The sequence below is a fragment of the Sinohyriopsis cumingii genome, chromosome 8 (genome assembly GCF_028554795.1).
Source record: "Sinohyriopsis cumingii isolate HCF-2022 chromosome 8, ASM2855479v2, whole genome shotgun sequence".
Taxonomy (NCBI): domain Eukaryota; kingdom Metazoa; phylum Mollusca; class Bivalvia; order Unionida; family Unionidae; genus Sinohyriopsis; species Sinohyriopsis cumingii.
Genome location: NC_142968.1, coordinates 74957203 through 74971162, shown reverse-complemented (window position 1 = coordinate 74971162; position 13960 = coordinate 74957203). Strand labels below are relative to the sequence as shown.

At 34.9% G+C, this 13960-nt stretch overlaps 1 protein-coding gene across 1 annotated transcript in view; it reads left to right on the top strand.

Moving 5' to 3' along the window:
* LOC149793844 (uncharacterized) overlaps window positions 1–11309 on the top strand; it is a 119451-nt gene extending 108142 nt beyond the window's left edge. Inside the window, exons 11-12 of the mRNA XM_089966476.1 lie at window positions 4934–5055; window positions 11084–11309. Coding sequence (XP_089822602.1) covers window positions 4934–5055; window positions 11084–11239 — 278 coding nt within the window. The 3' untranslated portion in view covers window positions 11240–11309. The remainder of the gene's footprint in view (window positions 1–4933; window positions 5056–11083) is intronic.
* The last annotated feature ends 2651 nt before the right edge of the window (window positions 11310–13960 follow it).

Here is a 13960-nt window from a genome sequence, read left to right as displayed (position 1 = left end):
TCTGCTCAACTCGTTCCAAACAGGGGACTTCAAACTGTCGTGATGAATAGAAAGTGTCAATCGATCGTCTTCTTTGGCTTGACATTGCCGTTTTAGTGTGAGTAACAGAGAATCCCACACCTCTGTGATAAAACCCTCTGCTTTCTTCAACGGTATTTCGGACTTGAAATCTTTGAACTTCGCCATGTAAGTGTAATCTGTGGTTCCAAATTTTCTAGAGGAGCGCTTTTCCGTCACTCCAATGTGGTAGTACTTTTGAAGGTTTACTAAGGGTGGTGGTGGTAGACTTTGGTTGCATGTAGAATCTTTGGGTCTGGATTCTGGCTCACTCATGTCATCTTCAAATTCGCTGGCATGAAACTGAGCTAATATTTCAGCTACTGTGCGAGGTGTTAAGTCACGATTCTGCTCTTACTTTCTTTTCTTTTCTCCACGACATGATGCGATCGTTTCATCTTGACTGCAAAATATCAAATGACTGCATTTTAAACGCCATGGGTCCCTATATATACATGTCAGACCAGTGTATATATAATATTTAACCTTGACTTTGTCAAAGGATTCAGATTTATTTTTGTTCAGATTTAGATTTATTTTTATTCAGATTATAATAGTTATCCTTGAAAGGATTCATATATATTTTTATTCTGATTGAGTTATTCTGATCATAATATTTATTCTGATTCAGTTTGTGTTAATTTTTTATCTTTCTCGTGTGTGGATAGTATATCTGGTGTTTCTTCAGAAAGTACAAGAAAGAATAAGAAGTTGGTGGAGAAAAAGAAGAAATTAAGAGAACAAAAAGAAGAAAACAATGGCCTTTACCCAGGGCCATTCATATGCCTCCAAAATATATTTATTCGCTTTGTCTACAAATCCTATTTTTAGTCGATTTTAATGATTACGTGTTGTATATGTTTTGTATGTCTATGTCTATATCTATATCCTGTCACACCCGCCCCCTCCAAGCGTTGTTTTATTGGTATAGTTTATGAACTAGCTAAACTTAACCTGTATCCGCTAATCGCTACCCGCTGAACTATTTGAATTTATCCGTTACCACTACCCATTGAACTAGCTGAACTTACCCGCTACCCGCTACTCTATACAACAACCCATCTTTTCCTTGTTGCTATACAGGCAGCCATCTAAAACCCCTTGGGATCGCCGTTATACATAAGAACCTGTTCAATAATTGAAAATTATGAAAAAAGAAGCAAACCAAAACACAAGGCTTTTATGACCATCGGATGTGGCCCAACTCGATATGCAACTGATTAGTCTCAGAAAATGTTTCTTCAAATCTGATGATGATGGCTGAGACCGAGGCGCAACTCCTCTTTCTGGTAAGTTGCATCGATAGCGGGAACCCAGTCTGCAATGAAGCAATTATAGCCTACGGGCATTTTATAGAATATCTTCTTCCCAGTAGCCGCCGTTTTGCATTGTCGACTCCGAGGAGAGTGTATCATGCTCATTTTAGGAAAATATGGCTTTGGGTAATCGCGTTACATCCATCTATTACCCAGAGGTAAAAGTCAACAATCAGTATAGCAGAGAGTAAGCAAGATTTCAGAATTGAAGATCAAGTCGACATAATAATCAGCACAACATAATTACAATTCGATTTTGCTATTATGATCATAACCACCATCGCTTCAACCATCCTTATTATAATGATGTTGCTGAAGCAAAGTATCAGTAATATCAGGGACCTAGCATTTACTGTCCCAATGGCTTCATGTTTTGCGAGAAATGTGACCCTCAAATGGCTTGAAAAAATTAAATACAAACAATATAAATATAATGGAACTAAATTAGGAACAATATAAATATAATGATATTCTTTTCAACTAAACTGTTTTGTTGGTGATTTAGAAATGGTTATTGTAAGATTTATCAATTCATTTGTAAGCCATCTGGCGATTTGAAGTTTGTGGCTGGTTGCAGGTGGCTAAAGATTGAGACAGGTGTTTGAGGAGATTCATTGCCATTCCTATATAAAAACTAGCATCGGACAATACATCTCAGAGCTGAATTGTCATGTGGCCACACTATTTCAATTCCACTTTCATAATCGTCGGCAAATTTATTTAGTACTCGTTTGTATAAATGTCTGCTGAAAATTGTTTTAATCCCCATTTGCATGCTGTCTGCTGCAGATGACAACATCGTGCAAATCGTCCACTGATTTGACATCTGCGCGCGTAGATAAGATCTTCCGTTTACAAACATATTTTATTTTCTCTTAATCAGAAATATACTCAATATTATAAACTAAACACCGTCCAAGTGTCTGTACTTTTATGGTCATGCTCATATGGCATCTACATTTTTAAAGTCGGATTTGTAAGCAACGCTCGATTATTTACAAGTAGTAAAATTTAAATATAAGTTACTGTCAGGCTTGTAACCTTTAACTTTTAATTATAAATCTGATTGATTGATTTTCAATTCCAATTTTCTGTAAATTATATATTCTTTGCAATTTCTATTAAGGAAACTGACGGAGCATAGTTTTATAAATTATTAGTAATTACTGCCTGTGGAATAATGTCACTTTTCAAATAGAGAATAGTCCACTTCGTTCAATATCTTAGTATTGGGTAAATGTAGAATTGACATCACTTATATATTTTATTTCTCGTTTGACATAAATTTTACTCGAGAAACAATATGCGCGAGACATATACGAATTGCTTTGTTTTCTATTTTTCTAGTTCAATTGTACTTAATTATTTGATGTTTTAATCTATCCATTTTATCACGGAATGGAAGCAACTATGCCAGTTTTAGAGTTCAATTCAGTTTTGAGTGTCTCTATGTTTTGATGTGTTATAGTATGAATTGAATGAAACCTCTAACTTGATAGAAACACTTTTGAATGCATATAAACTTTCGTTCTAAATAATATAAGTCCTTTCTTATTCGTATCATTCAATATGTCAATGCTATCTTGTTCCACACTGGTTTTGTTAATGAGTTCCCAATCAACGATTACCTTTGTGTATGTATTATGTTTCATTTAACATAGCATGTAACTTGTTCTAAAATTCAAAACGTGACATCCTGTATCGTTTTGATCATGTCATTATTATCCCTTAACGATAAACTATAAGTTTATCTGATAGTTTACACCATGTTGTCTTGCACACGTTTTTGTTTTCTCGTCGTGAATATTCGTTTAGTATTGAAAGCATATATCTTATTTTCCCCATTACATAACACTGATGAGAAAAGTTTTGTATTTTCATGAATGTGTCGAATTCCACGAATCAAATTACTTTTTGTAGCTGTTGCACCCTAGAGTACTGTTATGTATATTTAATTTTCATTGCTTGTTAGTGGGTTTTCTTTATTTGTTTTTATTGCATTATATGCTTTTGTGAATGTAAAATTTGATCTAATAGCTGCCCTTGTCAAATGATCAGTTATAAATTTCGTAAACAACAAAAGATTACAATAAGGATTATTCTCTTAAACTGGGCCAAGGACATTTGTACTTCTCAAATAGCTAGACCCTGGATTATGCAATGAAAGTCACATGTTCTACTGTAATAGATCTTGCAATTCTTTTTGTACAACAAATCTGATTCCCTATTCCGGATTTTCCTTTTTACGTCCTAGTTTGTTATATAAATCGTGTTGTCGGGAAACTTAATTATTCTGCAATAACATCTGAAGCAGAAATCAGACTGAGAGTTGTGTACTGTATTTCGTTTGGGCTGGAATTTATTTAATCAAATTATTTATTAACCGGAAATATAAGGTGTTCATCGAGATAAAATTCTAGGAAATTGTGACTTTGATTTATAGTGAAATTATTATATTGATGTAATCTTGGATATTATAACTGTGATTCAACGATCGAATGTTAGTACATCATTACTAATCGGGTCACCACAGGCACATCAACACTTTCAGCGTGGGATTTATTTTTGAATACCAGTAAAATGTATTCTGAACATTATTATATTGGACTTTTGTTTGTAATTCTAGGATTATTTGGGATTTAACTTCAAATACCGTAAAATCTGTCCTTTCTGTTTTCACCTGTTATTCTAGGGAGGTAAATTATATGTTGAATTTTACAAAATATGCTCTTCAAGAAATATTGGTCTTTTCCAGTTCACTTAGAAACCATTTTGATCTAAACGGTTATGAAAGAGTTTTACGGCACTGATTAGGTATATAACATGGAATCATTTTTTTTAATTGTGGTGTACAATTGTAACATCAACCTCTAGAATACTCCACAATATGTAGTCTTCAAGAATCCATGCCATCTACATTTAAAGTGAATATAAGTCAAAAATAAAAAGTATCAACAATAAATAGCTCCAAATTGTTGATTTTACTTTTGTTTCGTAATGTATATAAAAGATTTGCGTCGTGACGTACTTGTAGCATTACTTGTACTATTATGTATTAGAAAAAAATAGTAGTAGCAGTTGTAATATGTATTGATGTTGCTATACACTTCATTGATGTGGTGTTAGTGGTGGTGTTGATAATAGTAGCACCAGCAGCACGGCAACAGCTACACTGATATATTTAATGACTGTAGCGGATTAGACGGAAATATCACAGCTATTTTTGTCTGTTCACTTTCTTTCTTGTGGCAGAGGTATGGTACTGATATGTATGTCACTAGCATGAATAGATATTCAAGCAGTGGTATTTGCAATGGTAGTAGTGGTAGTAGTAGCAGTTGCGCTATAGTGGCAGTAGTTGTAGATGTAACACTAGAAACATATATTAATAGTAATTTTGGTAACAATAATCAACTATAGCCGCATACTTAATGATGTTGCTGTGGTAATTGTAGAGGTGGTGGTGGTGGTGGTGTGTGTATATGAAACCTCCATGTATTGAACAAGTGGTCGAGGAACCCAGAAATATAAATATAGGACTTTTATTTTTGACATTACAGCTCCAGCTGATGTTGTCAGTGTTTGGTCATCGCCACAAAGAGCTATGCAAGACCGAGAAATTAATTTGCATTGTGAAGTAACTGGTTATCCAGTACCAGTAATAAACTGGAGCTTTAGCAATGTGAGTTTCTTCCTTGATATAGATTATTTTAGCAAATATGTTGACTCTTTAACTTAAAACGTTGCTTATTATGTCATAAGGATTTGTTGCAAGGTTCAAATGGTTACAACTCATACATGGGACATTTTCTATATAGGAAATTATAATCAATGATTCATCCATTAATCAGAGCATAGCAACTTTATATTCGATATAAATATTCGAAGTATTGTAAAGTAGAAAAAAAAGTCTATATAAATATTTGCTAAAACCGTCCAAAAGTATAAACAAATATAATGAATATTTTGCAAGAACGTCGATGTCCATTTACTTTCCTCTCTAAAATGAAAATAAATCTTCCAGTCCCCAAGACAAATAAAAACCATGAGCGCCAGAAATCTTCATAACAGGGCAGCAGCCTTCTCTGCTGCTAGGGCAAATAATTCTACGTCGTTGTACAGAAGACAAAACATATTAATATAAGCATAACCACTTAAAAATAATATGATAGAGCGGCTTTTATTGAACTTCGCGAATCTTAACTCAAAAGGTTAACCTTAGAAACGTACTTACGTTGGCTGTCGAAGAGTTTTCAGGATTACTCTTCACGTTATTTTACATCTGCGCCAAACATTATTAACGTTCTGAGCCCAAACGTTAAATTGATTTTAGTGCATGACTTATTGAATCATAAATTGCACATTCCATTATTCGTATTGATCGATATTTTTTTTTTGTGTGTGCTGACAAAACACTTTTTTCCATCGAGGTTTGAGAAGGGTTAATCCTAACGCTCCATCCTGGCACATAATACAAGTCAATTGCAGGTAAAGAAACAATATGCCGATCTTGCCTGGGCACAGTAATCAGAAAAAAGGAGAGATGCAAGCCTAGCAAATTAAATATGGTCGCCATTGCTAGATGAGTGGCAGAATGCCTTTCTCTGTTTCTGCATAGGTGGAACAGATATAGAGATATATCATGTGTCTTATTTGCTTGAAACAGCCATGATATTTATTAGGTGCCTCATTAAGGATATTTTGCTTGAGCCTTCCTGTCAAAATATTGGCACATCCAGGTGACATTGTTGTAACCATTGCCTTTCCATTGACTTGTAGGAAATCATAGTAGTTCATTTAAAACTTGTTAAACTTAAGAAAATTTCTTACAAGTTTGACAAAATATCACGCTGGATGTGAAGAATCAGATCGACGATCGCATTCTTCCTTGCGTGCTGTGATATCTTGTTGAGATTGTAAGAAGAAGCTTGGATCTTCAAAGGCCGTTTTTCCACGAAAAGGCTGAAGGAGAAAACCAGCGAGTTCAGATTTTGTTTTTTTTTTCCCCGTGGGATCGATGTTTTCAGAAATGATTGACCTCCAAGGGTTCCGTTCCTTGTGTAGCTTAGAGAGAAAACTGGTTTGGGATCAGCTGATAGGAGGTAGGTCGGTGTTTAATGCTGGACACCATTTCAACATGTTCATCTGTTGGGTCTTGGCCGAGCTTCTTATAAAATGTTCAGTCTACACGCGTCCTTTTCGCCTCAGCACTGTAGGCAGATGTATTGATTATATCAAGGCAGGATATCTTTTATTTTGGCTTAATGACACTCTCTTCATTTTCGTACAGCTTCCTCTGCAACTGTCTTTCCTGTCGTGTTAAAGTGCCCTTTATAGTGTGGCTCTGTACAACGTAATGCCATTTTCCACCACAGACACGAATGCATTTAGAGTTGAAACTTTTCTAGCGCTTGGAACATTCTCGCTATTTAGATATAATCTGTACGGGTCTTAGTTACCAACAAAGGGTTAATCAGGATCTTTGTTTCACGTTTCCCTGCATCTAATTCTTAGTGTAAGACCCCTGAAGTTTTCTTTCAGTTCCAATACATTTTGGGACAGGAACAAAACGTGTGACCTTTGTACAAGAACCTTATATTTGAGTCAGAAAACGATACAGATGATATGTATATGACAGTATTGGCAGTCCGGATGGCCAAAATGGCCTACTTTGCGCCTGATGGCATTACGCACTTCTTCATTTGTGATGTGGTCCATGTAAGAGATGCCAAGGATGGTTCTGTAGCATCTCATTTCAAGTGACTGGATTTTTCATTGTAATTCTGCTGTCAGGATCCAGGCCTCACATGATGGCATAAATGGTTTCCCGCAAACTTTCTGTTATGTTCTTTTTGGTTTTGTCCTTAACAAGACCACGTTTACGATCTTTCTGCATTACGTCGTCTCTACAACATTTGCCGTGTGACTACTCGGAACGGTGCCATTGTGTTAGAAATGCGTTTAGGAAAGGTATTTAGATCACATTGCCTTTGGTGTGGATCAACTTGAAATATGATCCCTCCCTCCAATTATATGTTTAATGTAGAAATTCTTGGTGAAAATAAATACAAATGTAATTAGAACTGCATTAGGACGTATTCTTCAACTCTTCACATATAACACTTTGAGTTAAACCTCTTAGTAAGTACAATGACGTGTCACATGCTACGTGGAGGAACCTTAAGGTTGATTGTTGTCCACCCATATTATATTTATTGCACAGTGTTGTTGTAGCGGTCATGTGCTCATTTCTCTGTTATTTGTTCATATCTACCTCTTATCTAAGGTGTATGTATGTGAGTACTCATGCCATGCAAAAAAAGCAAGCTTTATTCTCCAAAAGTTTTGAAAGAAATATAGGTTGCTGCATCTGGGAAAATATGAATGAATTGTCAGAGCAATTCTGAGGGGTATAATGTGTGTACTATTACTTAAAAATCGAGTTTGTAATTCCATATAATCTTAGTAATCTTTCTATTGTTTACTCAGTTTGCTTTTCTACACTAGGCTGAGCAATAAAAAGAACAACAAAAAACATTGAATTCATGCAAGAGTCCAAAGTAAATACACAGCTATAGGTTCAACAATATTCATGACTCAACCTATGGATCTGTGAATTCAGTCAATCTTTTCAGAAATAAATCTCGCTTCGGTCTACTTAAATTTGAAATTTAGAGTCATCGAAACAACTATTCCAGTTGGTCTTGAACAGTGAGACTTTCATTTTTCTCTCTATGCAACTAAATCCCGATGTTCTAGTTGTGACGATTGGATTTATTAGCTGCATTAATGTTTTACGATGTACATGTAACTGGTATCGTTTCAGTTGCACAATTGTTTATATTGTTGTCATTATTTGTTTAGAATCATAATATGGGAAACTATGAATTATTTTAATTACAATTCTCGGGAAAACAGAAAATTAGATACTGTTCGCTCGGGGATAATACATTCATTTTGTTTTGAGTACAGTAAGGAGAATGTGGTTTTGTTGGAAATTTGGTCGAAATTAGCACCAAGTACAATTTCGCGCTGCGGATAAATTTTTGGAACCCATGTAATGTTTATTAGCAGAATAACTAAGAAATAACACTTGAGGGGAATACAAGATACCAAATTGTAAGTATATATATATATATTGCCTTTGTTATTACCAGATAGAGACGACATTTGCATGTTCTTTTTTGTAGGGACCACAGCTATTTACATGACCTGTATGATTTCTAACCCAAACATAAATTAACGAATTGTCTCAAAATAATCAAAAAGGGAAAATTGCAAAGGAGCTGCGATGTGAAAGCCCATTTCGCCAGCAGAAATGAGTCTACTTTGTCGCCTTGGCTTATTGGCCCTGAGTATCTTGCTTTTCTATCAAAAACCGCCTTCTTCTCTTCTTGTTTTTGGTTTTCAAATTAACTGCTATTTACCGACTTGTAATATGGCACGTCTTTGACGGAGATAGGAAAACCCTTTGCCTTAATATGCTTGTCTGTGCTATTTGTATTGACCCTAAATAACTGATTCAATTATCAAAACTTAGATTCAATACTGCGTGTCTCGCATATCTGGTGGATGTTGAGGATATCGCGATCATTCGTTTGCTTGGTTGAAATTTTCTTTGGTGTCTCAATAAATTCGTTTGCATCCCCACCTTTATCAGATCTATCTTCCAATGGAAAAATCTAATAGATCAAAAGCTAATACACCTGCTACGTACACTGTTTGTTTACAATCAAAATAAGTTCTGAATACTCGATACCTATTTTAGACACGTGTTTTACAATGTAAATCACTAGAGTATAGAAAATTACTGCAGGATTCTGACAATGAAAGGTTAACGGCGATGACTATGAACATAATCAGATTAAGACAGGTCGTCTTACTTACTCAAAAGCGATTTCACTTAGCCATCAAAATGATTTCAAGATAATTAGTATCCTCGGAATCAATTCAAAAGGGTTAGCTTATGTTCAGACTAGCAATACTAACTATAACATATTATAGAACTCAAGTTTTAATACATACAACTTTGTTTCTCTACCAGCCTTATGCAAAGAAGTTGGCTATTTTATCTTCCTTTCGATCAGCTTTAGAAGGGGGAAAGTACGTAAGGTAGTGTTTGAGGAATATTTGGTTGCTGAAATTGATGCATACAATTTAAAAAGTTTAAAGTGCATATCTATGTTTGCCTAGTAAATGATTTTTGTTGCGGGGTATTGTTCGTTATAAATCCGAAAAAATCACAAATATGTACAAGGGCTAAAGGATGGGAAACACGTTTTTAAATATTAAAAACTCCTATCCATTATAAAAAATATTAACGATTTTATTTTCGAGAATAACTTTGCGAGAGTAGCTCCGTGACTTGTTCATGAATATATCACACATCTATATACAGTTTGTGGAAAATCTTGTATGGGAGCCAACCAAATGTGAAACAATACAAACCATGCAAATGTGGAATACGAATTTAGTGATTTGTGGTCATATGGTAACTTGAAGTAAATTATTTATTATATTTGCACTATTAAGAAGAAGCTTTCAGATGATATAAACTGTTGAATTAAGGTCATTGGAAATAGACAAAACGCACGAGTGTGAATGCCAGCGACTTTTAAGCGAATGATCGAGATGGCATGGTTGGCTGTTTACAGGAAAGTCGATGGGTCCCTTAACCCGATGACCCGGGTTCGAATAATTGTAGATACGGTATTGAAAACTCTATATTTGTTGGTATTAAACAACTTAGATGTTAACAGGGACAGTATATTCAGCCATATATATATATATATATATATATATATATATATATATATATATATATATATATATATATATATATATGTGTGTGTGTGTGTGTTTGTGTGTGACTGTTCTAAACTAAATGGTTTTTAAACCACTCATCTTACCCCGAAAATTACTAAATCATGTTTTTCCTAATCCTGTATGGAAAAGAGCATGAAATTCAAATTTGTGCTAAAATTCAATCTTTATTTCACATTATGAAAGTTCTTTTAGCTGAATTAGTCAATATTCGTAGTTGGGAACAAGTACAAAAACAACGTCAACCTGTATAGTAAAAAAAGATTGAATTTGTTGGAATATTTGTAGTTCCAAATAATTTTCTCCGGGATCTGTGCTCATTTAGACGAAAGGAAATTAATTTTGCTGTCTTTACGAATATTCCTGCCACTCAGTACCAGCTTACTATATTTCCAGATATTACTTCATTATCTTGAGTTGTTCAATATTTGTATAATTTTAGATGAATTAATACAATCTGGCACCCCTATGATTTTTGTATACTCATTTTATGTTGGTATGCATGCATGTATGTATGTATGTATCTATGTATGTATGTATCTATGTATGTATGGATGGATGAATGGATGGATGGGTGGGTGGGTAGGTGGATGGATGTATGCATGCATGCAAGCATGAATGCAGGTATGTAAATATGTATGTATATTGGCTGGTAGGTAGGGGGTAGGTAGGGGGTTCGGTAAGTAGGTGCTTATCCGTGAACGTACGTACATAATATATACTCAGCCATATCAGCCATAGCCAAACCATATAGAAAGTTAAAATACCCTATGTATGTATTTGTATGCATCACAGTATGTACGCATCTGTGAAGAAGTTTATGTGTATAAATATGATGTATGTAGCTTAAAATGGTTTTAATTTCCATAATTCTTTCTTATTTTTAGCCAGAGGGACAACCATATGTACCGGCTAATGTGACGTATCCTTCGTACGAAATTGTCCATATCCAGAACTTCAGTCCACGTTATCATAGAGGAACATGGACGTGCATTGCCACAAATAAATTTGGAAATGACACCTTAGGAATGGTCGTCGGTTAATATGCCTGGGTTCTGTTGTTTGACATAGAAACACAAATGAGATAAATATTGAATAAAATAATAATTTTCAGCACCGTCTTTTACAGAGTTAAGATTTCGCCCCTTATGGCTAGAAACCAGACTCTGGCTGTAGCATCATTTTACAAGTCAGATTGGTTGAGCTAAAATGCTTTGAATAAATTCAAATACGATTTCATTAGAAAAGATGGATTACAAATCTTTTTCATTTCAAAATCGGTTCTGATTCTAATTTCTTTTGCATCCCGGTTGAAATCCATCGATTTAAATAAAAATATTGTTTTTGCAGTCGCATTATCATTGCATGCCGCATAATCGATTCTAAAATGAGCCATTCTGCAGTTTTAGTAGACAGATTATTTCATAGTTTTGAATTTTATCATTGCCTTCACTCAAGGTGTGCTGAGTCACAATATATCCTAGCAGATAACACAAGGTAAACGGTAATTGTCAATCATAAAATCGGCTAGGGAATGCAATAATAGATTTAGAATTTCTCATCACTTATTTCGACGTCTTCTGACGTCGGTGTTCAGCGAATGTGCCAGCAAAAACAGGTGTAATGACAATAGCCAGGCATAGTATATTCAAGGGAAAATAACTAATGTTCTAAAAGAAATGTTTGTAGCTCTTTATATAATATATAGTCATACCATATTGGAATTTAGAATACAATATGTATGTACACAAGATCGTTAAAATTAAAATACTTTTTCTCAGAATCATGTAAATCTTCACAATATAAAAGTAGTTTCAACTACAAAATGAGCCCTTTTTAAATACAAAAGAACCATCATTTACACCTTCTAGTGGAAGAGATATATATCTCTATTTATTTATATTGAAGCAACTAAACGAGAATTTGTAAATAGCAGTCCTAAAAGAAAACATTTTACAAAAATATTTTAAGACGAACTAAATTCTTCACGTAACTTATCACAAGACGAATGTATTGTTATTAAAAAGCTGATAAGTCTAGCACCATAGTAATAATGAATAAGGAGTATTATATTAAAGAAGTAGAAAGAACATTAAATGATGAAGAATATAATAATAATAATAATAATAATAATAATAATAATAATAATAGTAATAATGAGGACTTTCTTTAGCGCCTAATCTTTAGAAGCTCTAAGCGCTTTATAACATTAGACATCATCTATAAAATAAAAAACATATATAATGATATTATTACAATAAACAAACACCAAGAAATTAAAAATATAAAACCAGGCTGTAAATATTTAATGTAGGGAACCTTATTAGGTCCTTAAGTTTGTTCTGGCAATCGAAATAAGTGAGTTTTAAGAGCACTCTTGAATGGTAGCACTCTGTCTTTGTGTCTAAGTTCAGTGGGAAATTCATTCCACGTTGCCCGGCCCGGGTATGCAAAAGAACGTTGCCCATATGACTTCGTTTTGGTAGTGGGAAAGACGAGTATACGATTGTCAGAAGAGGAGCGTAAGTATCTTGCTGGTGTGTACACATTGGTGTGGTCGGATAGGCATGTTGAACTGGAGTCCGTCAGTGAAACGTGGCACAGAGAACACATTTTGTGTTTGATTCTGGATCGAATGGATAGCCAGTGTAGAGTACAGAGCAGCGGAGAGGTGTGTTCTGATCATGGTACTCTACATATGATCCGAGTAGCTGTGTTTGGAACTTTCTGAAGTTTCGGAAGTAGATATTGAGATGATCCAGATATAATTGAGTTACAATAGTCCAGTCTTGAAAGTACTAATGAACATATAAGCGCTTTAGTGGCATCAGCTGAAAGATATTTGCCAATGGAGCTGATGCGTCTCAGCTCAAGAGATGCAGCCTTGCGTATGTTCATGACACGCTGGTGCAAAGGGAGAGTACTGTCCAGAGTGACACCTAGGATTCGTACTGACTGTTGAATTTAATGTTGATGTTACTGATATTTATTGTTTGAGGTAAATGATGTGACTGAAAAGTCTCTGTGTTGTGATCAGAATGACGTCAGTGTTTTCATCATTCATCTGCAGTTTGTTACATGTCATCCATGATTTCACACCAGGAATGCACCTCTCTACATCTTAGATGGTAGGATCAACTTCATTTTGGTGCTAGAATTGTATTTTTGGGTGTCATCAGTGCACAGTTGGTGAGGCACTGGATGACGATCTATGACACTTGAGAGCGGCTGAGTGTATATAATGAAGAGAACAGGTACACGAACAGACCCCTGTGGACACCACACCATAAATTAACTGGGCTGGAGTGTATTCCATTTGCAGACATAATTTGTGTCCTGTTGACAATGTAGGACTTGAACTACATTAAGGCTGTGTCATGAATGCCAAATACATGCTGAAGACGGTGAAGTAATATATCATGTTCTATTGTGTCAAATGCTGCTGAAAAATCAACTAGGGTGTGGACTGTAATCTTTCCACTATCCAAAGCAGATTGAATGTCATCAACTACTTTTAGAAGAGTAGTTTAAGTACTGTGGCAAGGGCAATATGCAGATGATACAGTGCTAAAAAGACTTTTTGAATTCAGAAGAGATACAAGTTGGGGTAGAACAACCTTTTCTAAGATTTTTTATATGAATGGGAGATTAGAAACTGGGAGGTAGTTCTTTAAATCGTTATGGTCGAGTGTTGGTTTCTTCAGCAGAGGCTTTTCAATGGCGGTTTTGAAAATGATCGGAATTCCCCAGATGAGAGAGATGTA